This window comes from Spea bombifrons, chromosome 1 (assembly GCF_027358695.1).
Source record: "Spea bombifrons isolate aSpeBom1 chromosome 1, aSpeBom1.2.pri, whole genome shotgun sequence".
Lineage (NCBI taxonomy): Eukaryota > Metazoa > Chordata > Amphibia > Anura > Pelobatidae > Spea > Spea bombifrons.
In genome coordinates, this window is record NC_071087.1 from 5,433,568 (window position 1) to 5,461,479 (window position 27,912).

Genomic DNA, 27,912 nt, shown 5'->3' on the forward strand with positions numbered 1-27,912 from the left:
TGAGTCACGTGCTGGATGCTGCAGGCTGGGAGAATGGAAGCTAAGCAAAGGGCTAATGTAGCAGACACAAAACAAGCAAGAGAAAGGGAGACCAGGCAAGAAACATGATATAGGATATACACGAGAAGTGGCAAGAAGCATGACATGAATTGAAAGATATAAACAGGCACAAGACAAGGAATAAACATAACCAGACAAGACATACATGTTACAGGGCACAACAAAGGACAGGGAAGAAGGCAAGGAACACAGGGGAAGGAGTGAGGAGCCGGAACCCTCGGACGCTTCTCCTATAAGCAAGGATAGGACATATTAACAGGGACATGGGGAGAGGAGAGAGGAACCGGAATCCTCAGATGATTCAAGGAAGAAGGGCAAAGGTACATAAGAGACAGACAAACATGAATACAGAAACTAGCCTAGGACTACAAGATAACTATTGGAGATTTCGTCACATGATATGGCCATAGTATGCTTAGCCCACCACTACGCCAAAGTACTCCAATGACGGTGGGTCCTAACGCTAATCCCTGCAGACAAAGATACAAAACAAACCACACATGGAAACCAAACACATAGCACTGAGACATACCTTAGACTGCAGACTGAGACAAACAGAACACACAGGTGGGGCACACTTAATAAAGGAAGCAGAGCTGAAGCAAAGAGCCGGAGCAGAAGCAAGGAATGGAAAATAGAACAAAGCAAAAGGAAATCCAGGAATGGATCAAAGCAAAGCAGAGAAACTACAGCAGGACAGATATGCAGCTCCGCAGCCTGGGCAGACCGTGACATGTATAAAGTGATGGAAGTTATGCTTTACCACTGTCTGTGTTTGGTTCAGTGTACAGCGATTGGAGTTATGTTGTGCCATGGTTTATGCCTGGCTCAGTATATAATGAGCATGAGTATAGCTTGGATGAAGCCATTGAACAATTTTCAGAAATAGAGGCTCAGAGGCAGAGAATATGAATCAATTTACAGAATAGAGTGGTCCCTGTGGGCCTGTATTTGTTGTTGGGTTTTTTTATTATAGAAAGCAATTTTATCTGTTCAGTACATTTTCTTATTTAAACAAATTTAATTTAATAAATACAATTTTAATTTTTAAGTGTGTGTGTTGAGGGGTGCCACCTTTGGATCAGTCCGGTACCAAATACTGCATTCACTCCCCTTCTGTCTGCCCCTGTGCAGAGCTGATTTAGTTTCTTTATCTGAAGTTTACACCAGGCCAGGGAGCCATCTGGACACTATTACTTTTTGTTGCCCAGGCCCTGGATGGTCTCAGTCCGCCCCTAGTTGCAGAGTTGCATTTGAGTTCTGGTGATGCGGTCGTCTTTGTTTATTAAGTATATATCCATGAGTCCAGGGATTTCCTCTTACTAGCAGCCATTGGGTACTTGCCACAATGTGGATCCTTTTCCTATGTAAATTGTTAAAATAAATAAATAAACTGATAATTTTATTAGCGCGTGGAGTTTTACATCAAGTACTTCAAGTATTAGGGACCAAACCTTTAAAGACGTGAGGCAAAGACAACACGGGAAAGGTTTTCTGGTTCTGATTCAGAGTCTCATTTGTATCATTCCTGAGATGATTGTACACCACTCTAGATCTCATTGTGCTTTTGAAGCTGTCTAAGAAGGCTAATCTAACTGACCTGTGTAACAGTTGATATTATAAGAAGGTTTTACCTAAAAGATGTTGTTTAGTGTTAAGTTCAGCTTTGAACAGAATCAAATAACATTTTGGGAGATATATACAGCTTACAATTCCAATACTTGATGCCAAGGTAGCAAATATTTCTACAGCCACCATGTTTTTTCCCTTGCTGCTCAGATAGGCTGGTATAGCACAGACCCACACACTGCAGAACACCAGCATGCTGAATGTGATGTGTTTGGCTTCATTAAAGTTGTCTGGCAATGTCCGTACCATGAAAGCTAGAACAAAACTCACAGCTGCCAGAAGCCCCATGTAACCCAACATACAGAAAAAGGCCAGGACAGAGCCTTCATTACATTGAACAATGATTTTCCCAGTAAATGTGTGCATGTCTAATTCCTGAAATGGGGGAGAGAGTAACAACCAAATAACACTGATCAGAACCTGACCAGAGGAGCCGACCAAGACAACAGCATTGGACAGCTTCAGTCCCACCCAATTTCTCCAAGTGCTGCCAGGTTTTGTTGCTTTGAAGGCGATACAAACCATGATGGTCTTGGCCAACACACAAGAAAGTGCTGCAGAAAAGGCCATTCCAAAGGAAATATGACGTATCATGCAGGTTATATCCAACGGGCGACCAATGAACAAAAACACGCAGAGGAAGCTCAGTTTGAGGGAGACCAGGAGGACAAAGCTCAGATTCCGATTATTTGCTTTAACAATGGGGGTGTCTCGGAATGAGAAAAATATTGCAGCTATAAAAGTAGAAATTAGAACTGAGAATATAGAGGTAACACAAAAAACTAAAGCTAAAATATCCGTTTCATAGGATAGAAACTCCATTGTCTTTGGAATACACTTGGTTTTATTTTTGTCAGGCCATTCATTTTCAGGACACTTAAAGCAGTCTTCACTCTCTATCAAATAAAATATCATATCATTGAGAAACCATTTTGAAATTACATGATTGTTTTTATTTATTTTCATAATAGTAGAAAATTATAATAATATTTTTATTATAAAATATACAAATACATATATTTTTTTTTAAGTAGAGGCATATTTATAATGCAAATAGCAGGCATGCAGTGAAAGAGAGTGACATGCAAATGTTTTTTTTTTCATGATCAAAATGTGAAACCTACAATAATGGAAAATTATGTGTATCTTTATGAAAAATAAATAATCTGGAATTATCAAAATACATCATCCACCTGTATCCAGTCTCCAAGTATTGAAAGAATGGGAGAATGTGAAAATACATCCCAATAAAACCGCGTGTGCCGCTGTACTTAGCGTGACCTCTAATGACCTCTTTTATCACATATCCCGGAAGAAATTATTAAGACAATTGAAATTGAGTTTTAATGATATGATAATATTTGCAGCTCTTTTTCCAAATGAAATATTTTTAATAGTTTTGTTTTTTCACCAATTAACCCAATTTAAATATGTAAAATATTGTTATATATAATGGAAATTGTAGATTTGGTATATGATGGTGATGTATAACCCAATAAATAATGATGATGTTGAATACATTTATCTAGAAGCTAACTCCCGCATCATGATAATATGGTAAAAGAATGTTGTTGTGTTCTTTAAAAGAAGTGCACAGTGTGAAAACCTTTTTTTTTTTGAACAATAAGTGTGTATAGAATCCCAGGTCGTTTTTAGAGAAGGGTAAAGGTTAAAAAATAAGGAGTCACTCTCAATACTAAGGAGAAAACGTGTCTGTGAACAGTGAAATCCTACATCAAACAAGTATAGGTCTTCTGCTAGATCCTTTGGTTTGAATTAGACTTGTGCATTCGTATTTGGGCGAAAATGAAAACAAACACGAACAGTGCGTTTTCGTTGTTCAGCAAGAATACCGAACATACAAACATGGTGGCGGCAAAACGTATGCGAAGACACACAACACAAAGGATCTTCGTGTTCATCTTCGCTAACTAATCTCCCTTGTCCCTTCCTCGTCTAGCCTACCTTACCTATGCAGCATTGCAGGGGTTAACAGGAGCAGACATCCGTAGGTTCGCCGTCAGGAGTTAAAGGGCCATAAGAACGACTCTATTGGTCTCCTGCAGGGGCCTCCTCTGGCATCAACCAATTCGTTGATGCTAGAGGAGGCCCCTGCTGGTGACCAATAGAGTTCCCTGGCAGAACTTGGCCTGGGAATGGTCTCCCTGCTTCAAGAGTTAAAAGTCTGTACGAGCGACTCTATTGGTCACCAGGAGGGGGCTCGTCTGCCATCAACCAATGAAGTGCATTTGAACTTCATTGGTTGATGGTAGAGGAGGCCCTGCCAGCGACCAATAGAGTTGCTCGTACGGACCTTTAAAATCCTGGCACCAAAGCTGCTGCGTAGTGCGCACCGCGTAAACCCCGTATAAATCCTACAAATTCTACAAAAAACAAATAAAAAAACAATACGAAGAATGTACACAAATATTCGCCCGAACCGAAACACAGGAACTGGCGAATATTCGTGGAATAGAAAGATTTGGTTCCCCACGAAGACGAACGCGAAGACGAACACGAAGAGTTGGCCGGCGCCCAAGTCTACTTTGAAATTGTAGATTTATTAATATTGTAATGAAGGCCTCTTTGTGGTATAATGGCATACCTGATACATTGGAAATTTCTCCTTCTGAACATGGGATACAGTCATAGCAGCAGATGTGATATCCTTCCCTTAGTGCTTTTCTGAATCCTGGATGACACATTTCCGTGCACCTCAATCGAGGCATCTAAAGAAAGAACTCATAGTTTATACACGGCGGTATCGATGCTGCCAGTGTGCAAAATTCAACACATTTTCAAAAATGAAGTAATGAAGTTATCATATCAAAATATAGTAATCTACTATGCAAAAACAGGTTTGGTATAGTCAAGCTTAAATGAGAAGCCCAGTATGAAGAAAAAAAACAATAATTAAGCATAAATTGAGCAGGAGCCCCATGTCCCCAGTAATAAAGTAATACAGTGGCCCAAAACACAGATCGCACAGTCCAATCACGCTGTCCAAAAATGTCTGCTTGGAAAATTCTTCAAGTGAAAATTCAATGGGGAAAAAAAATCTAATTTGGAACATAAGATGTAGTGGTGTATATATATATTAATATAATAATAATAAACCAATAATAATTAGTTTTATCTAACTTTGTCCCAATAACTCTTATTTACAGACCTAGAGCCTGCCATTGCTGTCAGTCATGTGACATTTTGGGTGACTTTCCTGGCTCAAACACCACTCTAAGACGATGCTTTATGGCAATGCTAATGAAGTCTATTCCTCAACAGGCTTGAGTCTGGCTGGGAGCTGCTTTATATAGGCATATGATAAGGAGTCAGGGTGTTTGTCTTATAGTTTGTGTTCAGATACCAGAGCGACAACTCATACAAATAGCTAATATGTCTATAAACATTATATTATGGGGCAAAAACTACTACTGGTTTTTTATCTCATACTAGTTATAAAAATGGTGAGAGTTGTCCCTTAAGTTTAGACAACTATTTCTTACTTTTTCCTATATAGAATATTTACTTTGATAAAATATTATGTAATAATTGACTTAAAAATACATATTTAAAGTGAATTCGATAATTTAAGAAATGTTGCCTTCCAACAGATCCCCCTCTGCGGCCTCCATTCTTACTGCCAAGTGGTAAAATACAGTCCTCCATAATGTATATGGGGTGCTTGGGGAGATCACAGATTAAAATCTTTTTAAACAGAAGCATACAGGCCAAGAGTGTTGACTTGATACATGATGTCATATATAACTTACTGTGTCATTTTTCCAAGTTATGTTCCAGACCTCAACATATATTTGTTGGTTATCTGGAAGTGTTGGATCAAATGTGCCCACCCGATTCAGGATTTTCCCTTTTTTTTTTCCATCAAGTGGTATTATCTGATTAATAATATCATAATTTACTGGAAGTTCTCCTTTTTCATCAAAAAAAATGTTGCTGCCGGTGCTGTCTTTGTAATGAACGTTCTTTAGGTAGTTATTCAGCTTTTAAATAACAACAAATAGTTATCATTACAGATCCCGGGTAAATTAAATACAGATATTTCACCTGGATCCTTGGTGTCTGAATAATTAATTTTTTTAAGACAGGAGGCAAGTACTTTGCATATCTCTCACCCATAGCAGCAAAAGAAAAAGTTAACAGAAAACTGGTAACAACCAATGAAACAACCTCCAGAGGTACATAAACCCCAAAACATCTCTCCCTCTTCCCCTTCAATCGCTGTGAACCGAAGCTCTAGGACCCAGCCCCAAAACCAATGAACCGGAACAACTTAGTAACCATAACAGGAACCTAAACCCGGAACCAAATTCAGGAACGTCCAACGGACTGTAGGAAGGCATCTCCCTCAAAAGCCACTACTCCTCAGATGCTGGTTCAAGCTGGAAGAGAGAAGGAGACCTGGGCCATATCCAGGTAGAGAAAATCCATAAGGGAACAAGCGATAGCCAATAAATATGAAATAGATAAAAGACTACAAACAAAAACCTCCACCCCACCCAGATTACCCAAGCCCCTGAAAGGTCATAAGGGGGAAGGGAGGGAGAGAAAATACTCACTTCCTGTCTTTATTTTAATTGCTAGGACTTCCGGGTCGGGTAGCCAGCTGAAAAAATCGTATCAGTTTTCTGTTAACTCTTTCTTTGCTGCTATGGGTGAGAGTAAAGAGACATATGCAAAATAGGAGCCTCCTGTCTTGCATTAATATTCAAATACATTTTTTCCAAACCAACCTCTATCTACAATCCAGCGAGAATAGGTATAATCACAGATAAAGAAAAAGTCTTTTGGTTTATGTGAAACTCCTGCTATATTTAATATCTTTTACGATACAGCAGGCTGATTTTTCATTTTCTGTCTAGACTAGACGTGGCCAACTATTTTCCATTATTGAGAACCAGACGCATTTCGAAAGCTGAAGGTGCCATATTAGGACAAGGGGTAATAATGTCAAACTGGAAGGTAAGAGGCTCAGATGTGATGTAGGAAAGTTTTATTTCACAGAGAGGGCGGTAGATAAACAAAACTTTTGGAGTAGTAGAGTTAGTTTAAACATGTATAGGAGATTAGGCTCTCCTGAATATGAGACAAAACAATTACAGTTTAAGGTTTTACAGCAGGAAAAAATAGGCAGACTAAATTAACACCTTAACATCCAATGACGGGCCAGGCACGACAGACAAAAAACATCAGGTAACAACCAATGACATGTCTGGCATGTCATTTCATTGAACAGGCTTAGAAAGTGATCTACCTTCTTTGCTTAAACGGTATTGCTATAATGCCTCCAGAACCGCTTGAGAACTCTGGCTCCCCTTGCAGGTACTGCATACAATCCGTTCAAGTCAGTGGAGCCCAGCTTTCTAATCACAACGTGGTTAGTAAAATATTTATAACATTTTTAAAAAGTATGGAAAAAATAAAAATAGCTACAAAAAATGTGCTAATATTTAAAACCAATTATGCAGTGATGTCACCATCAGAGGAACCATCCAGTTCCAGCAAAATGTAAAAAAAAAAGCCCAAAAAGAATAAAATAAATACATTTTAATGGTTTGATGGGGTATATTGAAGTGGCAGGATTCAAAGATAGGGCATAGGCACAGACTGACCAAAATGGGGGAAAAAGTACACTTCCCAAATGTGGCCTTTTAGCCCCCAAACACTAGACAAACTCATGTTGCTGAACACATATTGGGATATGGGATTGTTTTAAAGTGGCGTATACCAGAAGCTGTAAATTTACACCTGAAGTACAATTTGTGTGATAAAAAAATAAAAATAAAATTACTACCACAAATTTTGACAAAGGCTGGTGGTAAAATTAGTGCATGGAAAGGGTTAAAACACCGCCATTTGAAATATATGGTTTGATGGGATAAATTGAATTAGCCGGCTTCAAAGATGGCTCATTTAGGACATAGGGCAGTAAAGTTCCAAGTTGAAAAACGTGCACTTCCCAAATGTGGCATTTTACCTCCCAAACAACCCAACAAACCCATTTCCCCTCGGGGAATGTTGCTGAACACATATTGGGGTGTTGTGTGACAGTGACATACACTATGAGCTGTAGTGCATTGTTTGTGATAAAAAAACACAAAATAAATTACTACCACAAAGTTTGAAAAAGGGTGGTAGCAGGGTTAAAATACTAGTATTTGAAATACCTTGAGGGGTAAATTGTATTGGCTGGCTTTAACCCTTTCGCTGCTAAGCCATTTCCCACCCTGGTGCTAAGGCAATTTTGAGTATTTTGGTGCAGCTCACGTTTAAACCTGTTTAGAAGTAAATTTCTTGGGCATAAAATTTACAAACCATATATTGAGAACAGTCAGATGGCGACCGTCCTGTAAAAAAAAACCAATGAAGTTGAAAAAGTTCGCTAGATGGTCTCCAGACTCTCTAGAGAACTCTAGCTCTACTTGCAGGTTGAATACAGGTACTGCATTCAACAATGCAAGTCAATGGAGCCCAGCTTTCTAATCACAGTGTGATTAGTAAAAATAAAATAAAAAATAAAATAAAAATAATAATAATTAGAAAAAATAGTTAAAAAAAACAGTAAAATGTATTTCCCACTGATGTCACTATCAGGGGAATCTTCAAGTTCCAAAAAATGTAAAAAATATTTTAAAAAAGGCCAAAAAAATAATATATATAAAAAAATATTTTTGTGAGCAAGTCCTAAAATTAGCACATTAGCTTAAAACAATTCTCGCATGGAAAGAGTTAAAATACTGGCATATTAAATGCCTATGGGGTGTCTACTTTTAAAAAGTGTATGATTTGATTGAACTGGCCGGGTTCAACAATGTCCCAATTAACACAGGAGGAAGGATGGCCACACATCTAATTTCCAATTAGAAAAATGCACACGTCCCAAATGTGGCCTTTTAGTTCCCAACAAAAAAACAAGGCATTTGGGGTATCACTGTACTCAGGAGATGTTGCTGAACACATATTGGGGTGTCGTGTGACAGTGACATATACCAGGAGCTGTAAATTCATACATAAAGTAGGTGTATGGGGAACAATACACACACAAAAACTTTCAAAAAATGCTGGTGGTAAAATGTGTACATGCAAAGAGTTAAAATACCAGCATTTAAAATACCCTGGGGTGTCTAGTTTTAAAAAATATGTGGTTGTATTGGGCACACTGAAATGTGAATCACCAAATGCCAAAGTTCAACACTGAAAAATGTGCATGCCCCAAATGTGGCCCTTTTTCCCCCAAACAGCCGGGCAAAACCATTCATGTGAGGTATCGCTGTACTCAGGAGATGTTGCTGAACACATATTGGGGTGTTTTATGATAGTGACATATACCAGAACCTGTTTATTCATTCCATGAAGTAAAATGTGTGTGGAAAAAAATGCAAAAAAATTACTACCACAAAGTGTGAAAAAGACTGGTGGTAGAATTAGCCCATGGAAAAAGTTAAAATACCAGCATTTAAAATACCTTGGGGTGTCTAGTTTTCAAAAATATATGGTTTTATAGGGCACATTGAAATGGCCGGGCTCAAAGATGTACCAAATAGGGCATGGGCAGTGGATCACCAAATGCCAGAGTTCAACATTGAAAAATTAGCATTCCTCAAATGTGACTCTTTTCCTCCAAACAGCCAGGCAGAATCATTCATGTGAGGTATCGCTGTACTCAGGAGATGTTGCTGAACACATATTGGGGTGTTTTGTGATAGTGACATATACCAGAACCTGTTAATTCATACCTGAAGTAAAATGTGTGTGAAAATAAATGCAAAAAAATGACTACCATAAAGTTTGCCAAAGACTGGTGGTAGACATGGTGCATGGAAAGAGTTAAAATACTAGCATTTGAAATAGCCTGGGGTGTCTAGTTTTCCAAAATATATGATTTGATGGGGTAAATTGCATTGGCCCGCTTCAAAGATACCCGAAATGGCACATGGGGGAAGAATTACCAGATTTGGAAAAAATGGGTTTGAAATAGCAAAACGCTATCTGTACTTATTGCCCCATAACGTGCCGAAAAAAGCAAGAAAACATAAAAACATTGGGTATTTCTAAACTCAGGACGAATAGTAGAATCTATTTAGCAGGTTTTTTCATTACCTTTTATAGATGAGTAAAAGATTTTTCAACTAAAAGTTAGAAAACCATATTTTATACTTTTTTTTAATAGTAAATAATATGATACAATCAAAACAATGTCATCTAAAGAAAGCCCTTCTTGTCCTGAAAAAAACAATATATAACTTGTGTGGGTTTAGTAAACGGGAAAGAAGAAAATTACAGCTAAACACAAGCAGCGCAGAAATGTTAAAACGGCCACTGTCAAAAAGGGTACAAAAAATAAAATCAGCCTTTGTTACGAAGGGGTTAAATAAACTCCCTCACACCCTTCGGTCTGATCCAGTACCCAGTTCCAATTATTAATTTCCCCAGTCCCCTCATTATATTATCTTAAATAAAAAAAAAATGCATTTTTTTGTATCCGATTAATCGAAAAAATAATCACCAAACTAATCTCAAAATGAAAATAATCCTTGGTTGCAGAACTAAGCGCAGCCACGGTCAAATGCTTAATTTTGTCACCAATATTTATCAGTGAATATAAAAATAATAGTTTTGTATTGTCCAACCCAATTCAGGAACAGTATTTCAACAAAGAAAACAAAGTGCAGATCCCTCTGTGAGTCCTTGGTAGTGACTAAAATTGACCCTCATGTTGGTAAGTGGGGACGAGTATATTGAATAATGACTGATGCCCGTATAATAATTATATTATTATATAATTATATATTATATTAGCATTCATGATACATATTCACCTTCACTTTGTAGCCGTATCTGCTTAATTGTTCTCCTGGTGAATCTTTAATTGTGGAGATATCAATATTGTTCAATGCCCAGGCCATGGCGTATACTGCAGTATATACAAAATAAGGAGCTCCTGTAAGCAGAAAACCAGGGCTTATTGAAGTGTTGTCATTCCAGGTACATTTATGAAGTTTAATATGAAGTACCGATCGAAAAAATCTATTTTTATCAGCGTTTTTTGACAAGCACTGTAGGAAACATATCCAAATGTCTTCGAGTAATGGGTCATTTGGACGATTTGATGGGTTAACACTCTCAACAAAAGTTTGCATTTCAGGGATGTATCTTCTGGGTGATGTGAATACTAAACTACAGTTAAACAATCTGGCTGCAACATATACAATGTTATTTACATGTGACCATGAAGCAGGAAGGATGAGTGTTTTAGTAATGACTGTAGCTGATGCTTTCGTGAGCACTGTCATATATTTTGCACTAAATGAACCACAAATGATGATAATCTCAGCTGTAGATTTCTGAATAATGTTAATGTAGTCAGTAAATTTTCCTTCTTTTGTAACGTAAATGGAGAACTCAATGCAGATGCCGTATTTAGGGGTCTCTCTGGTCAGATACTGCAATGTCCTTTCTCCGCTGTCATCTCCAGTAGTAACGATTCCAACCCAGTTACATCCAAGATTTCTCAATAGCTTTAAAACTGCAGTGTAATGGACCTCATCCCCTTGAACGGTTCGGTAAAAGTAAGGATATTGCCTTCGGTCATTTAGTATAGCGTCTGTGGCTCCATAGCTTATCTAGAAATATGGAAAACATAGGTGTAAATTATCTGCATATATTTAGTAAAATAAACAGCCTCAGATGACTAATTAAACCTGTAAAAGTATATGATCAATTTGATTGGCTCATGGAGAGCATGATCTGCCTGCTATGGTAAATCATCCCATGTGTGTGTAGCGCTAAGCTTTACTCAAGTTAGCTGTTGAATTTCACATAACTCTATAACAAGAGGGTGAACTGGAGAAACTGTCCCTCAAACTTACTTGGAGGTGTAGAGTTGGAAGATGGGGTAAAAATATATAAAGATTCCCTATTGGTGGCATGCACCCAATCCCATACCTCTCCCCACCCTTCCATCCTTGTCCTGTGGGAAAATTATCTACTCAACCCCACCAAATCTACTTCCCCAAGATGGTGGCAGTTGGGGACTGAGGACAATCCAACCATCACTGGTGTGAAAATTACTGTCCATCCTTTGTAAAAGGAAAACAAAATTTTACTTACCAATTTTGGTGCTTCCTGTGAATAGTGTACCCTTGTAAACTATATATTGTTTTTTTCTATGACATTTAGAGATTTATTTTGATACCATAGTTACATACCTAAAAAAATAGCATAAGTAATTTTGTAAAAACTAGAGACAAAAAAGAGAAAAACATTTATCATATATTTTTAATTCTGAATCATAACAAAATTAGTTAAATTGACAGAAAATACTTTGGCATAGACAAGCTGTCTGGGGACAAAGATAGAACTGGGGAGCTGCTTGGGAACAAAGATGGCACTGAAAAGCTGTTTGAGGACAAATATGACATTAGGAAGGAGTTTTTGGACAAAGATTACCCTTGCAAACTGTGAAAATAATGCAAGATTGTAAGGTCTAATATTTGACCTATGATTCCTAAAATGATATAGTAAACCTTATATTTATATATGGGATATCCAAACACAAGTCTTCTTCTTTGTTTTTTAAAAAAAAAGAAAAGTAAATTTTGTCTGTTAAAATAACATGTAATGGATCAGAAATCCAGCGCAGACGGGGTTGATGTTGTAAATGAATATTATCGATGGAAATGGCAGTTTTAATGGAATATCTTCATAGGCGTACAGAGGCCCTTTATCGCTCCCATCACTCCTGTGTTCCAGTGGCCCTTTATCATTCCCATCACTCCTGTATTCCAATGGCCCTTTATCACTCCTGCGTTCCGATGGCCCTTTATCATTCCCATCACTCCTCTATTCCAATGGCCTTTTATCACTCCCATCACTCCTGTGTTCTATTGGCCCTTTATCACTCCCATCACTCCTGTGTTCTATTGGCCCTTTATCAATCCCATCACTACTGTGTTCCAATGGCACGTTGTGTTCTCTGATCCAAGTTTACGTTTAAAAGGCTAATTGATCGTGAGAAAAACCCTTTTGCAGCCATAAATGTCCTTGTTTTCCATAAAAACAGCTCAGTGACCCCATACCTTTGTATTGTAGTGCATATTAATATATTTTGTTCTATTCACAATTATCATATCAAAATCTTACAAAAATTTAGCATTTTTTCTTCACTTATTAAAATATTATTTATACTATGCAACTAACGATTATTTTCATTAATTTTCGATTAATGGATTAATAGGATAAAAAAATAAATGTACATTTTTGGTTTACTTAAAATAATTTAATGAACAAACTGGATGTTAAAAACAAACAGCAGAATAAAAAAACTTTGAGAAAAATGCATTTCTTGTTCTTATTTCCCAACCCCCCCCCCCCCAGTTATGCACATTTGAGCCCAGGCTTGCCACACTGCCTCCCAGATATGCCTTGTACCCCCAGAAATGCCACTCCGCCCTCCCCAGATATGTCTTATATCCCCTATATGCTTATATGCCCTTATATGCCACTGTGCCCTCTGATATGCCTTATACCCCCAGATATACCCCTCTGCCCCCCAGATATGCCTTATACCCCCTTTATGTCATAGTGCCCTCTGATATGCCTTATGCTCTTTATATAAATTGAACGATCTAACTTACCTATCTTTGAAAAAGGATGTATAATTTGTAAGGGTTCAGTGAAAATGAAAAAGGGGAATCATACCTAAACAAACGTATTGTAGAAACACAAATAAAGGTCTAGGATTTACAAAGTACTCTCTATAGTACAAAGTACTCTCTATAAAGAAGGGGTAACAGAAATATATTAGAAACAAGGAACCCTTGCATAGGACACTGGGTAGAAATGTCGGTGATATCCGTGTTAATAGTTAATAGGGGATTTTCACATGTCTGGTATTTTTTGGTCAGTCAAAGCTAAACACAATTATCACCCACCCCGTACATAACCACAGGGGATATGTGGGAATTAAATCCTTAACTATACAATATCAACATACACAAAGTTTAAAAGGATAATTGTATCAATTCATTAAAAATATCCAACAGAAAATAATGGTGGTAATTAAATAGTTAACTGCACCTTTTAAAGAAGCCAGATTCCCCCTGTACTAGAAATATATATTGCTTATTCTATTTGAACTAGGTACCTTATGTTTCCGTAAACTAAGTTGCTCATATAGCCATCCAGTTACTAGCACAGTCAGTCCTAATTTAATGGAAATTGGACGATGTAACTTACCTGAGGATAGCCGTAAAGATTCAACATTTGTGCAACAGCCATGGTTGTATGTGAAGCAATGTCTCCAATAAAACCCACCAGTTGGCCAGGAGTTGCAGGAATAATTAGGTGCTACTACACTCCGTCCAGATATTATCTGTATGACGTCTTTTATAGCTTTATTCACATATCCACAGGAATCAAATACATAATACCCCACAGTAACATTGGGTAAAATATCTGGGTTATTGTTAATCTCATCAACGGTGAACATGAAAGCCAGGAGGTGCGTATAATATTCATCGCTAATACTGTGAAAATACAGGCTTGGTATTACTTAACCCTTGTGGCGTGCCTATACGGTTTATTATAAAATAACACTGATTTAAACAATATAGACTTAATACAAATAATCTGATCAGTGTGGAAAGGTCACACAACTGACAGCCGTCTCCAGGTCTGTGGGAAATTCTTTTATATTTCTAGAGAGAAATACCTGAGCTAGAAGTTCCAGCCCTGTTGCCGCGGCTGCCCTCCTCCTCCTCCATGATATAACATTTCCAACATTGAAATGAATAGTAATGTTTGCCGCACTTGTGAATGGGGGTCTGATGGAAGTGTCTAAAGTGACAGCCATAATATGCACTTGATTCTTATTATTTGAAGGGCTGCACTGTAGCTACTGGAGCAGAAATCTGGCAGGTTTAGCAGGTTAGCATACCGGTCAGACAGAATATTCAGCCTGCCACGCAGTTATAAATTACCCCCATCGTGTTTTATTGTAAAACAAAAATGTAAGAGGACATTTGGCACTAATATTAAGCCTGATTAAACATTTTTTCTGCTATTCTGTTTGGTAATTAAGTATCATGTAGCACAGCTCTAGAATGGTAAGTTGCTTTGTAACAGCTATTTGGGTTAACCTCTCCTTTCCCACAGACACAGTAACGCTTATGTGTCTCACATAAGGTCTTGTCACATTATCTGGGATAGCTCCTATGTGATGTAAATCTATTATAAATACTTAAAGGAATCTACTCACTGCGAACACGCTTGATGTGCATGCAGACTGACGTCAGTATACCAGTTTGTTATCCAGGTGTTAACTGTGAATATTCCTCCAATAATGATATCCCCTTCCTGGAAATACTCATATTCAAATGTATATCTCTTCCTTATAAATTGACATGGAGATTTCTGGATTTTGGATTTACAAGGAATCACAAACAGGGTAACCAAAAGGAACAATTTTAAGAACATTTGGGAGACAATGATATGAATTAACCAGCAAACCACTAGCATTGTGCTTCGTTCTTTAAAGCTCATGACTTTCAGCTCCAAGGGTGACTCTCCAAAGTTGCTATATGGACACCATCAGCTCCACAATAATAACTTTGTATCTCTGGACCGATTTGTACAATGAAGGATAAGGCTCTAAGCTTTGTGTTTATATAAAAACCTCTCACATTTTAATAATTGTGCACAAAGAAAATAGATATATTTCACTTGGGATAGACTCCCTGCTGGGAACAAAAAGGATTTCTTTTTTCTAGAAAATTTTGAATCTGTTTTGTTTTATTTTTGAAGATGTGATTTCTTGGAAGCCTTTTGATTAATAACAAACATAGACTCAACAAAGTTTATAGTCCGTAAGAATATCCAAATAATTTTTAATACAGGGGTAACGCAGCAAATATCCTCTCTTCACCTTAGACATTGTAAAGGTCGCCTTTGTTTCCTGCCATCTTAGGCATCTCATGGCTAAAACAACATAATCCTTTTATTGACTGGTCTTCCAGCTCCTTGTTGTTCACTTCTTCCTACTGCAGCACCACTTGTATCAAGAACATTGCCTGCCTCCTTAAAGCTCCATCAGCCCTGCCCCTTCCACAAAGATACCACAACTTCACGCACATCTTATAAAAGAAGGGAGCCAGGAGACCATTCGACTTTCCCATTGATCTGTTGCCTGGAGCCCCCTTACCATGTGGTCCCACCTACTCCTTATCTTTACCAGAGTCACAAGCCTTCAAACAGTACATCGAGGAGGAACTTCCGAAAGGGTTTTTTACGACCTTTTACGTCTCCTACAGAGGCCGGAATTTATTTTTGTCGGAAAGAAAGATCTTGGACTACGGCCTTGTGTTGATTACCATGCTTTCAATAACACAATAACCATCAAGAACAGGTGCCCTCTGCCTCTCATTCCTGATTTGTTGGACCGAGTAAAGAACGCCAACATCTTTACCAAGCTAGGCCTCCAAGGGGTTTACAATTTGGTTGGTATCAGAAAGGGGGACAAGTGGAAGGTGGCATTGTGGTGCAGATATGGACACTTTGAATACAGAGACATGCCTTTTGGACTCTGTGACGCCCCTGCCACTTTCCAACACTTTCTCAATGACATCTGTCTGACATGCTTGATACCTTTGTAGTGATCTATCTAGATTACATCCTGGTGTTCTCAAACACACTACAGGAACACGTGACAGCCATCGTGGAGTGGCCACCTTCAAAGAACAGACGCATGGTCCAACAGTTCATTCAGTTTGCGAACTTTTACCAATGGTTTGTCTGTAACTTCTCCAGAATCATACCCCTCACCAAGAAGGCCGTCTCCTTCCTGTAGACCCCGGTGGCACAACAGGCTTTTGAAACGATGAAACAACCCTTTCTGCCACACCACAATACCTGTATCATGGTTATGAGATCGACGTTCCTCGAGGGGCATGACTGAAAGTCATGCATCACCACCATGATTCCCCCATGTCTGGTCATGGCAGTATCAAGAACACCATCGAGAAGATACAATAACAGTTCTGGTGGCCTTCCCTACTCAGGGACGTCCAGAGGTTTGTCCACTCCACATGTGCCCCGAGTAAGCATTTGATCCTGAGACCCGCTGGCCTCCTACAACCTCTTCCGGTTCCATGTCACCCTTGGAAGGAGGTCGCCATTGACTTTACAGCCAATCTGCCATCTTCCCACAAACACACTTCTATTATGGTGGTTGTGGACAAAAATGTCCTATTTCATACCTGTGAAGGACCTTCCCTCTGCCAGTCAGACGGCGTCTCTCTTCGTCTCCATGAGATTCCCAGTTCCATCATCTCCAGCGGTGGTTCCCAGTTCACCTCACAGTTCTGGACCCCTTTCTGTCGTCTTCAAATTAAGAGATGTTTTTCATCTGCTTACCGTCCTCAGATGAATGGACAAACAGAGAGGACAAATCAGACAGTTGAGCAATAACTCTGGTGCTTCTCCTCGTACCTACAGGGCGATTGGATGGATCTACTGCCTATGGTCGATGTCGCCTATAACATGTCACCCTTCTACGCCAACTACAGATGTCATCCCAGTACCTTGCCTGACCTACCGTCTATGCTTCCTGTACCTGAAGCCTCTGACTAAATTTTCGGCATCTATCACAACATCTCCACCAGATGAAAAGTTGCCAAAAGAACCAAGCACATCGTCAGAAACATCCAGCTCCTGCATATGCAGTAGGGGACAAGGTGTTGCTCTTTACTCCTCCTGTCCTTCCAAAAAAACTGAGACCACGTTTCACCAGCTCTTTCCCTATAACAAGAACCATTGGTCCTGCTGTAGTCCTGCTCTCTTTGCTTCCACAATATCGTATCCATCCAGTCTTCCTTGTCTCTCTTCTCAAATCTTGTCATGAAAACACATTCCCAGGATGACTGGACGTGCCTCCTGCCCCCACTACTGTGAACAGGTCTGTAGTGTATGAGGTCCATCAGATCCTAGACTCCCTCCTACGACAAGTGGAGTATTTAGTTGACTGGAAGTACTATGGCCCGGAATAAGGGTCCTGGAAGCCTGCTAGCCACATCCATGCCCCTGCAAAAATCTGTGCCTACTACGCCAAGCATCCTTCTCGTCCTTCTCCAGCTCATGCCTGGAGGTCGCGCCTAATGGTCCTCTTATAATAAGACCTCAAATAGATCTAGATACCCCGCAGAGCTGCATTGGACCTCTGCTGCTGCTGGCACTTCCGAGTGCCAGGGTGAGAGGAGGATCCTTCCAGCACTGCAGGGGACCTGGATCCTCCTCTCTGGTAACCTCTGCTGCTGCAGGCACTTCTGCTGGGGCTTCTATGATGGAGCACCAGCGGGACATGACCTTTCGGTGCTCAGTCATAGAAGCCCCAGTGGAAGTGGCGGGCAGTAGCGGAGGTTGTCTACGCATTTACTGGCTCCCAGAGACACCAGAGAATCTGGAGCAGGACCAGTCTGGGGATGCATTGGTAAGTCTGGGCGGGGGTGGCAGAGTGGCATATAGGGGGTATAAGACATTTCTGGAGGGCAGAGTGGCATATCTGGAGTGCAGAGTGGCATATAGGGGCTATAAGGCTTATCTGTGCAGGCTCACTGCGGTTGGGATGACATGAATTTCCAGTCATTCAACAGTGATTGCTTAATAAAGCAAGCAGAAGCATTCTTCATGAGTTCTGCCTCTAAACAAAGCATTATCAACACAGTACTGTCCTTAATGTATAGGTAGGCCAATGTTATTACCATTTAATGCTATCATTCTCTAAAGAGTTTAGCTGTTCCAGTCCCAACAAATCAAAATGGTGTCAATATATCTTTTCCAGATTTTAACGCGGCAATGAAATCTAGAAAGTGTTTCAAGAGAGAGGATTTATTTTTCTCATTTTCCAGGGGAAAAGATTAGCATATGCCAGGTCAGAGCATGTACCCATGACAATGCCTTTTTAATTGATGGTATATCTTATCGTGGAAAAAGAGTTATTTTTAAGAATAAATTATAAAAATCAGAATTGCTGTGCGTTGAGTCCCTAGAAAGGAAATCCTTGCAGGCCATGATGCCTGCTTTGTGTGGGTTATACTATAATGCTGGAAGTCTGGCAGACAGGTTCTGAGTAAGGTGGCACCCTAAAGCTAGTGGGACAAGCCTTAAACCTACAGCCCTATATAAACCATGCATTGTCTTCATTCAATGCTTGGATTTTGTTCATTATTAGTACCCTGAAACAAAGTTGAGGAATACATTACAGAGTTTAGGAGGTTATTAGTGGAAACCAGATGGAACAAACCAGTACTCTTTCATCAGTTTCGCGTGGGTCTGTACAAAACTGTTAAAGAGGAACTGGCCCATGTGGAAGTATGAGGGTTACTGGAAGACATATCAGAGTCATCATCCTGTGACTACCAGGGTTCGTTCCACCATCATTAGCTGGTTATCAGGTGGTCCACAGGTGTGACAGGGCCAGGCTAGCTGGCTCATATGTTCATGTGAAGTTTAGCCGGGTCATGGAGCACTTTTGTGTCTAGTTCCTGATACCGTGACCCGGTAATATTTTATAATGTGTTTTATTGTATAACCGGCCCAGAGACTGAATGTGGCTGCAGCTCCAGCCTTCAAAGAGACGATCAGGTAACCCAGCTGGGGCACTTAATCAGCCAACACAGCCCTGTTTGCCCAGACGGCACCTGCACTACAGGGGGGGTAACAAAGGTGGGGGAAACCATTGTATTCCTTAATCCCCTCACCTGATACATTGCCTGTGTACTGATGGGATTTGTGATGTGATGTGGGTTATGTGATTGAGGGTTGGGTTCGGTGCACATTGAATTGAGGTTATATATAAGTTCTGTGTGTTTGTAAATAAAAGAGTTCTTGTTTTACTACGAATGGTCGTCTGACTGATCCTTGCATAGCAGGAGCTATCCATATGAGGGACTGACTGGTGATTCCTCAGCCCTCAAACAGGGGTACCCAGCCTTGGGTATGGTTACCCTGTAACAACAGGAACCATTACTGTTGGCAACATTGTCTTATTCGTTCCTGTTTCTGCCCCACCCAAGAGGCTGACCCTGTGCCTCCAAATTTACAGTTCCTTTAGTAAAGTGTTGGACAAAAGAGAGGCAAAACACGTACAACCTTCCAGGCCCTATTGATCTATTGTTGGTAGCAGCCATACCGTTTTGCTGGAAATTTCTGCTCTCTGAGCCTGAACTGGCAACATTAAAGAAATACTTAAAAGATAGACTTCATTAAGGCTTTATTAAGCCTTCCACATCACCCATGGGAGCAAGCCTCTTTGTTGTGGGTTAAATGGACGGATTACAGGGAACTAAATAACATCACCATAAAAAAACAAATACCCATTCCCTGTGATACTTGAGCTGGGCTGAGCATACAACCTCATTAGGATATGTAAAGGGGAAAAATGGAAGACCACCTTCCGAAGCATATATGGCCACTTTGAAGGCCAAGTCATGTCCTTTTGTTTCTGCAACGACCTAACCACATTCCTGGAGTCCTGTGTGGACTTGGTCTACTCCCCGTCCTTTTCTATCCAACAGAGACACATGACTCACTCGTCTACAATACCATCTCTATGCCAAACTGGAGAAATGTGTCTTGAAACTACCACTGCGGAACTTTCACAATAATTGACTCATTCAGAACTAGCTAAGAACAATTCTAAGAAAAGGCAGCTTTCCTACTATTTACATATACAAATTGCTTCATATGTATCTAGTAGCTAACTTATAATGAAGAATTTTTAGGTGACTCCATTCATGCAAAAGTCATTCCCTAGGCTAACTCTTCTCAATTTACAATTTTAAAGGGAAAATATTATCTACCTATTACTATAGGATCTATGTACCATTTTTTTTGCTCAATATAGTGGACAATACATACAAATCACAAAGACCATGTGATGGTCTTATACCATATATATGGTTTTATAGCTTTCTTTGTTATTTATCACATAAAACTAACACATACTTTATTTTTTCACATTTTCATTTGTATGTGTTTACAGGAATATTTATACATTTTTGATTATATAATCTTCATTTGGGTTACCCCATTGGTATTCTCTTAGTTGTGATGGGAATTTTGATGTACCACTGTCAATGTCTTTGCACAATATATACTGATAGGAGTAATGCTGTACCACCGTCAATCTCTGGCTCGGTATATACTGATGGGAGCTAAGGTGTACTACAAGCAGTGCCTGGCTCAGTATATAGGGATGGGAGCTATGCTGTAGCATTGTCAGGTTCTAGGTCTGTATAAAGTGATGGAAGTTATGCTTTACCACTGTCTGTGTTTGGTTCAGTGTACAGCGATTGGAGTTATGTTGTGCCATGGTTAATGCCTGGCTCAGTATATAATGAGCATGAGTATAGCTTGGATGAAGCCATTGAACAATTTTCAGAAATAGAGGCTCACAGGCAGAGAATATGAATCAATTTACAGAATAGAGTGGTCCCTGTGGGCCTGTATTTGTTGTTGGGTTTTCTTATTATAGAAAGCAATTTTATCTGTTCAGTACATTTTCTTATTTAAACAAATTTAATTTAATAAATACAATTTTAATTTTTAAGTGTATGTGTTGAGGGGGTGCCACCTTTGGATCAGTCCGGTACCAAATACTGCATTCACTCCCCTTCTGTCTGCCCCTGTGCAGAGCTGATTTAGTTTCTTTATCTGAAGTTCACACCAGGCCAGGGAGCCATCTGGACACTATTACACTGCTCCATGACTTTTTGTTGCCCAGGCCCTGGATGGTCTCAGTCCGCCCCTAGTTGCAGAGTTGCATTTGAGTTCTGGTGATGCGGTCGTCTTTGATTATTAAGTACATATCCATGAGTCCAGGGATTTTCTCTTACTAGCAGCCATTGGGTACTTGCCACAATGTGGATTCTTTTCCTATGTAAATTGTTAAAATAAATAAATAAACTGATAATTTTATTAGCGCGTGGAGTTTTACATCAAGTACTTCAAGTATTAGAGACCAAACCTTTAAAGACGTGAGGCAAAGACAACACAGGAAAGGTTTTCTGGTTCTGATTCAGAGTCTCATTTGTATCATTCCTGAGATGATTGTACACCACTCTAGATCTCATTGTGCTTTTGAAGCTGTCTAAGAAGGCTAATCTAACTGACCTGTGTAACAGTTGATATTATAAGAAGGTTTTACCTAAAAGATGTTGTTTAGTGTTAAGTTCAGCTTTGAACAGAATCAAATAACATTTTGGGAGATATATACAGCTTACAATTCCAATACTTGATGCCAAGGTAGCAAATATTTCTACAGCCACCATGTTTTTTCCCTTGCTGCTCAGATAGGCCGGTATAGCACAGACCCACACACTGCAGAACACCAGCATGCTGAATGTGATGTGTTTGGCTTCATTAAAGTTGTCTGGCAATGTCCGTACCATGAAAGCTAGAACAAAACTCACAGCTGCCAGAAGCCCCATGTAACCCAACATACAGAAAAAGGCCAGGACAGAGCCTTCATTGCATTGAACAATGATTTTCCCAGTGAATGTGTGCATGTCTAATTCCTGAAATGGGGGAGAGAGTAACAACCAAATAACACTGATCAGAACCTGACCAGAGGAGCCGATCAAGACAACAGCATTGGACAGCTTCAGTCCCACCCAATTTCTCCAAGTGCTGCCAGGTTTTGTTGCTTTGAAGGCGATACAAACCATGATGGTCTTGGCCAACACACAAGAAAGTGCTGCAGAAAAGGCCATTCCAAATGAAATATGACGTATCATGCAGGTTATATCCAACGGGCGACCAATGAACAAAAACACGCAGAGGAAGCTCAGTTTGAGGGAGACCAGGAGGACAAAGCTCAGATTCCGATTATTTGCTTTAACAATGGGGGTGTCTCGGAATGAGAAAAATATTGCAGCTATAAAAGTAGAAATTAGAACTGAGAATATAGAGGTAACACAAAAAACTAAAGCTAAAATATCCGTTTCATAGGATAGAAACTCCATTGTCTTTGGAATACACTTGGTTTTATTTTTGTCAGGCCATTCATTTTCAGGACACTTAAAGCAGTCTTCACTCTCTATCAAATAAAATATCATATCATTGAGAAACCATTTTGAAATTACATGATGTTTTTATTTATTTTCATAATAGTAGAAAATTATAAAATAGAAAAAATATTTTTTTTATTATAAAATATACAAATACATATATTTTTTTTAAGTAGAGGCATATTTATAATGCAAATAGCAGGCATGCAGTGAAAGAGAGTGACATGCAAATGTTTTTTTTTTCATGATCAAAATGTGAAACCTATAATAATGGAAAATTATGTGTATCTTTATGAAAAATAAATAATCTGGAATTATCAAAATACATCATCCACCTGTATCCAGTCTCAAAATATTGAAAGAATGGGAGATTGTGAAAATACATCCCAATAAAACCGCGTGTGGCGCCGTACTTAGTGTGACCTCTAATGACCTATTTTATCACATATCCCGGAAGAAATTATTAAGACAATTGAAATTGAGTTTTAATGATATGATAATATTTTCAGCTCTTTTTCCAAATGAAATATTTTTAATAGTTTTGTTTTTTCACCAATTAACCCAATTTTAATATGTAAAATTTAATAAGATTTGGTATATGATGGTGATGTATAACCCAATAAATAATGATGATGTTGAATACATTTATCTAGAAGCTAACTCCTGCATCATGATAATATGATAGAAGAATGTTGTTGTGTTCTTTAAAAGAAGTGCACAGTGTGAAAACGTTTTTTTTTCTTTTTTTGAACAATAAGTGTGTATAGAATCCCAGGTCGTTTTTAGAGAAGGGTAAAGGTTAAAAAATAAGGAGTCACTCTCAATACTAAGGAGAAAACGTGTCTGTGGACAGTGAAATCCTACATCAAAGAAGTATAGGTCTTCTGCTAGATCGTCTGGATTGAATTAGACTTGTGCATTTGTATTTGGGCGAAAACGAACACGAACAGTGCGTTTTCGTTGTTCAGCAAGAATACCGAACATACGAACATGGTGGCGGCAAAACGTATACGAAGACACACAACACGAAGGATCTTCGTGTTCATCTTCGCTAACTAATCTCCCTTGTCCCTTCCTCGTCTAGCCTACCTTACCTACGCAGCATTGCAGGGGTTAACAGGAGCAGAAATCCGTAGGTTCGCCGTCAGGAGTTAAAGGGCCATAAGAACGACTCTATTGGTCTCCTGCAGGGGCCTCCTCTGGCATCAACCAATTGGTTGATGCTAGAGGAGGCCCCTGCTGGTGACCAATAGAGTTCCCTGGCAGAACTTGGCCTGGGAATGGTCTCCCTGCTTCAAGAGTTTAAAGTCTGTACGAGCGACTCTATTGGTCACCAGGAGGGGGCTCGTCTGCCATCAACCAATGAAGTGCATTTGAACTTCATTGGTTGATGGTAGAGGAGGCCCTGCCAGCGACCAATAGAGTTGCTCGTACGGACCTTTAAAATCCTGGCACCAAAGCTGCTGCGTAGTGCGCACCGCGTTAACCCTGTATAAATCCTACAAATTCTACAAAAAACAAATAAAAAACCAATACGAAGAATGTACACAAATATTCGCCCGAACCGAAACACAGGAACTGGCGAATATTCGTGGAATAGAAAGATTTGGTTCCCCACGAAGACGAACGCGAAGACGAACACGAAGAGTTGGCCGGCGCCCAAGTCTACTTTGAAATTGTAGATTTATTAATATTGTAATGAAGGCCTCTTTGTGGTAGAATGGTGTACCTGATACATTGGAAAATTCTCCTTCTGAACATGGGATACAGTCATAGCAGCAGATGTGATATCCTTCCCTTAGTGCTTTTCTGAATCCTGGATGACACATTTCTGTGCACCTCAATCGAGGCATCTAAAGAAAGAACTCATAGTTTATACACGGCGGTATCGATGCTGCCAGTGTGCAAAATTCAACACATTTTCAAAAATGAAGTAATGAAGTTATCATATCAAAATATAGTAATCTACTATGCAAAAACAGGTTTGGTATAGTCAAGCTTAAATGAGAAGCCCAGTATGAAGAAAAAAAACAATAATTAAGCATAAATTGAGCAGGAGCCCCATGTCCCCAGTAATAAAGTAATACAGTGGCCCAAAACACAGATCGCACAGTCCAATCACGCTGTCCAAAAATGTCTGCTTGGAAAATTCTTCAAGAGAAAATTCAATGGGGAAAAAAAATCTAATTTGGAACATAAGATGTAGTGGTGTATATATATATTAATATAATAATAATAAACCAATAATAATTAGTTTTATCTAACTTTGTCCCAATAACTCTTATTTACAGACCTAGAGCCTGCCATTGCTGTCAGTCATGTGACATTTTGGGTGACTTTCCTGGCTCAAACACCACTCTAAGACGATGCTTTATGGCAATGCTAATGAAGTCTATTCCTCAACAGGCTTGAGTCTGGCTGGGAGCTGCTTTATATAGGCATATGATAAGGAGTCAGGGTGTTTGTCTTATAGTTTGTGTTCAGATACCAGAGCGACAACTCATACAAATAGCTAATATGTCTATAAACATTATATTATGGGGCAAAAACTACTACTGGTTTTTTATCTCATACTAGTTATAAAAATGGTGAGAGTTGTCCCTTAAGTTTAGACAACTATTTCTTACTTTTTCCTATATAGAATATTTACTTTGATAAAATATTATGTAATAATTGACTTAAAAATACATATTAAAAGTGAATTCGATAATTTAAGAAATGTTGCCTTCCAACAGATCCCCCTCTGCGGCCTCCATTCTTACTGCCAAGTGGTAAAATACAGTCCTCCATAATGTATATGGGGTGCTTGGGGAGATCACAGATTAAAATCTTTTTAAACAGAAGCATACAGGCCAAGAGTGTTGACTTGATACATGATGTCAGATATAACTTACTGTGTCATTTTTCCAAGTTATGTTCCAGACCTCAACATATATTTGTTGGTTATCTGGAAGTGTTGGATCAAATGTGCCCACCCGATTCAGGATTTTCCCTTTTTTTTTTCCATCAAGTGGTATTATGTGATTAATAATATCATAATTTACTGGAAGTTCTCCTTTTTCATCAAAAAAAATGTTGCTGCCGGTGCTGTCTTTGTAATGAACGTTCTTTAGGTAGTTATTCAGCTTTTAAATAACAACAAATAGTTATCATTACAGATCCCGGGTAAATTAAATACAAATATTTCACCTGGATCCTTGGTGTCTGAATAATTAATTTTTTTAAGACAGGAGGCAAGTATTTTGCATATCTCTCACCCATAGCAGCAAAAGAAAAAGTTAACAGAAAACTGGTAACAACCAATGAAACAACCTCCAGAGGTACATAAACCCCAAAACATCTCTCCCTCTTCCCCTTCAATCGCTGTGAACCGAAGCTCTAGGACCCAGCCCCAAAACCAATGAACCGGAACAACTTAGTAACCATAACAGGAACCTAAACCCGGAACCAAATTCAGGAACATCCAACGGACTGTAGGAAGGCATCTCCCTCAAAAGCCACTACTCCTCAGATGCTGGTTCAAGCTGGAAGAGAGAAGGAGACCTGGGCCATATCCAGGTAGAGAAAATCCATAAGGGAACAAGCGATAGCCAATAAATATGAAATAGATAAAAGACTACAAACAAAAACCTCCACCCCACCCAGATTACCCAAGCCCCTGAAAGGTCATAAGGGGGAAGGGAGGGAGAGAAAATACTCACTTCCTGTCTTTATTTTAATTGCTAGGGCTTCCGGGTCGGATAGCCAGCTGAAAAAATCCTATGTTTGGTGATTTGTCCTGGATGCGAACAAGTCCAGATGTTGAGGACCCCTCCGACAATGAATTTCCTGAAAGACCCAGCTGTGAAGTCTCCAGTCACTCACATCCCTCTAATGCCGCAAAAAACAGTCCACCATCAGGTTGTCTTCGCCCCGGCAAATACTCCGCTTGCAGCGTGAAGTTGCAGGACAGACAGAACTCGAATATCTCCTTTGTCACCTCTGTAAGGCAATTGGACCACGAACCCCCCAGGCGATTTATGTACCTCACGGCAGATATGTTGTCCATCCACAGGAGAAGGCAACAATCTGTCTGATCTTTTGCCAGACTCTTTATCGTGACGGACCTCCTCTGTCCGCTTTTGGACTAGAAAGGTGGAGCTGAGGAAACCTAAGGGTCCCCGCACCCGCTGGATAGCCCCTTTTTGGAACAGAGGCTAGAGCTCTGCTTCCACTAGCCTCTGGTCGACGGCTGACCTGCATATGGGAAAGGGCCTCCTTACCTGCTGGGGAGAGGAGACAAAGTCTATCCGATAGCCCTCACCTTCTGGGGGATCCAAGGGTCTGACGTAATCCATTCCCAATTGTGGAAAAAACGTGAGATCCTGCCCGCAATCTATGGAAGGGAAGAAGGAGAGGAAACAATGGGACTTACCCATACCGGAGCAGCTGCTTTTTGGCACTCCAAGGCAATAGCACATTGGCATTGCCCAGGAGGCACATGACTCGAAGGAGCCCAATTCCTAATGAGTTTAGGGTCCAGTGGGGAGCCCTATAAGAACGGCCGGTCGAGAATGTGGGTCACTGGGCCCACCAAATCCAAGAGCTTGTCCTGAGCGGATTTTAGCCCTTGCTCCAAAGCCTTTCTAGGATCCCTCTTGTTGAGAGATACGAGGGCGACCACATTTGAATCGAATTCCGGCGTGACTGCCACCTTGTCAGGAAGGCATAGACGGGGGCATTCTGCCCTCAACTTATTTCGGACCTCCTTGGGAATAGATTAACGCAGCTACTTATGAAGGTACAGGCCAAGGTGTTCTGGAAGTGCCCACTGCATGGCACTAGAATGGCGCATGGTAGTGGTATCAAACAAGTGGGATCAAACAGGGCAGTGCCTGCAGGGTCTAAGACCGGTAGGACTGTTGAAGTCCAGGCCGAGTGGGGTGTAATGGAAGTCACTGCCGTATGCTGGGTATCAACTAGGTGGGGCTCATCCGCCTGAAACTCACGAATAAAGTCCTGAGGGAGGCCAGGTTAACTGAAGCCACAGACTCATCAGAGGAGTCAGCCCACCACTCATCCACTATAGCTAGTGGGTTGTGGTAAGACACATCATCTCCGAAGAAAGAGTGCCCCGAGGGTAAAGGGGTGGGGGTAGATTTCG

General features: G+C 39.8%; 2 protein-coding genes across 2 annotated transcripts; both read right to left on the minus strand.

Annotated features, from left to right (window-relative positions):
• Positions 1-1,677: 1,677 nt before the first annotated feature.
• Positions 1,678-13,986, minus strand: LOC128500079 (vomeronasal type-2 receptor 26-like). The gene is made up of 4 exons (XM_053469492.1): positions 13,945-13,986; positions 5,610-5,690; positions 4,295-4,418; positions 1,678-2,585 (listed from the first exon to the last, which is right to left on the minus strand). The coding sequence occupies exons 1-4, from the start codon at positions 13,984-13,986 to the stop codon at positions 1,678-1,680; spliced, it is 1,155 nt and encodes a 384-aa protein (XP_053325467.1).
• Positions 13,987-21,890: 7,904 nt separating this feature from the next.
• Positions 21,891-27,106, minus strand: LOC128500904 (vomeronasal type-2 receptor 26-like). Its single transcript, XM_053470609.1, has 6 exons — positions 27,032-27,106; positions 26,634-26,895; positions 26,420-26,427; positions 25,814-25,894; positions 24,499-24,622; positions 21,891-22,798 (listed from the first exon to the last, which is right to left on the minus strand). The coding sequence occupies exons 1-6, from the start codon at positions 27,104-27,106 to the stop codon at positions 21,891-21,893; spliced, it is 1,458 nt and encodes a 485-aa protein (XP_053326584.1).
• Positions 27,107-27,912: the final 806 nt, after the last annotated feature.

Coding starts and splice junctions, on each gene's coding strand:
- LOC128500079 (XM_053469492.1), bottom strand. CDS start 13,986: ATGGCTGTTGCACAAATGTTGAATCTTTACGGCTATCCTCAG. Junction 5,691..13,944: donor ATCTTTACGGCTATCCTCAG/GTAAGTTACATC, acceptor GTTATTTAAAAG/CTGAATAACTACCTAAAGAA. Junction 4,419..5,609: donor ATGAAAAAGGAGAACTTCCA/GTAAATTATGAT, acceptor TTCTTTCTTTAG/ATGCCTCGATTGAGGTGCAC.
- LOC128500904 (XM_053470609.1), bottom strand. CDS start 27,106: ATGGATTACGTCAGACCCTTGGATCCCCCAGAAGGTGAGGGCTATCGG. Junction 26,896..27,031: donor TTGTCTCCTCTCCCCAGCAG/GTAAGGAGGCCC, acceptor CCACCTTTCTAG/TCCAAAAGCGGACAGAGGAG. Junction 22,799..24,498: donor AGAATTTTCCAATGTATCAG/GTACACCATTCT, acceptor TTTATTTGATAG/AGAGTGAAGACTGCTTTAAG.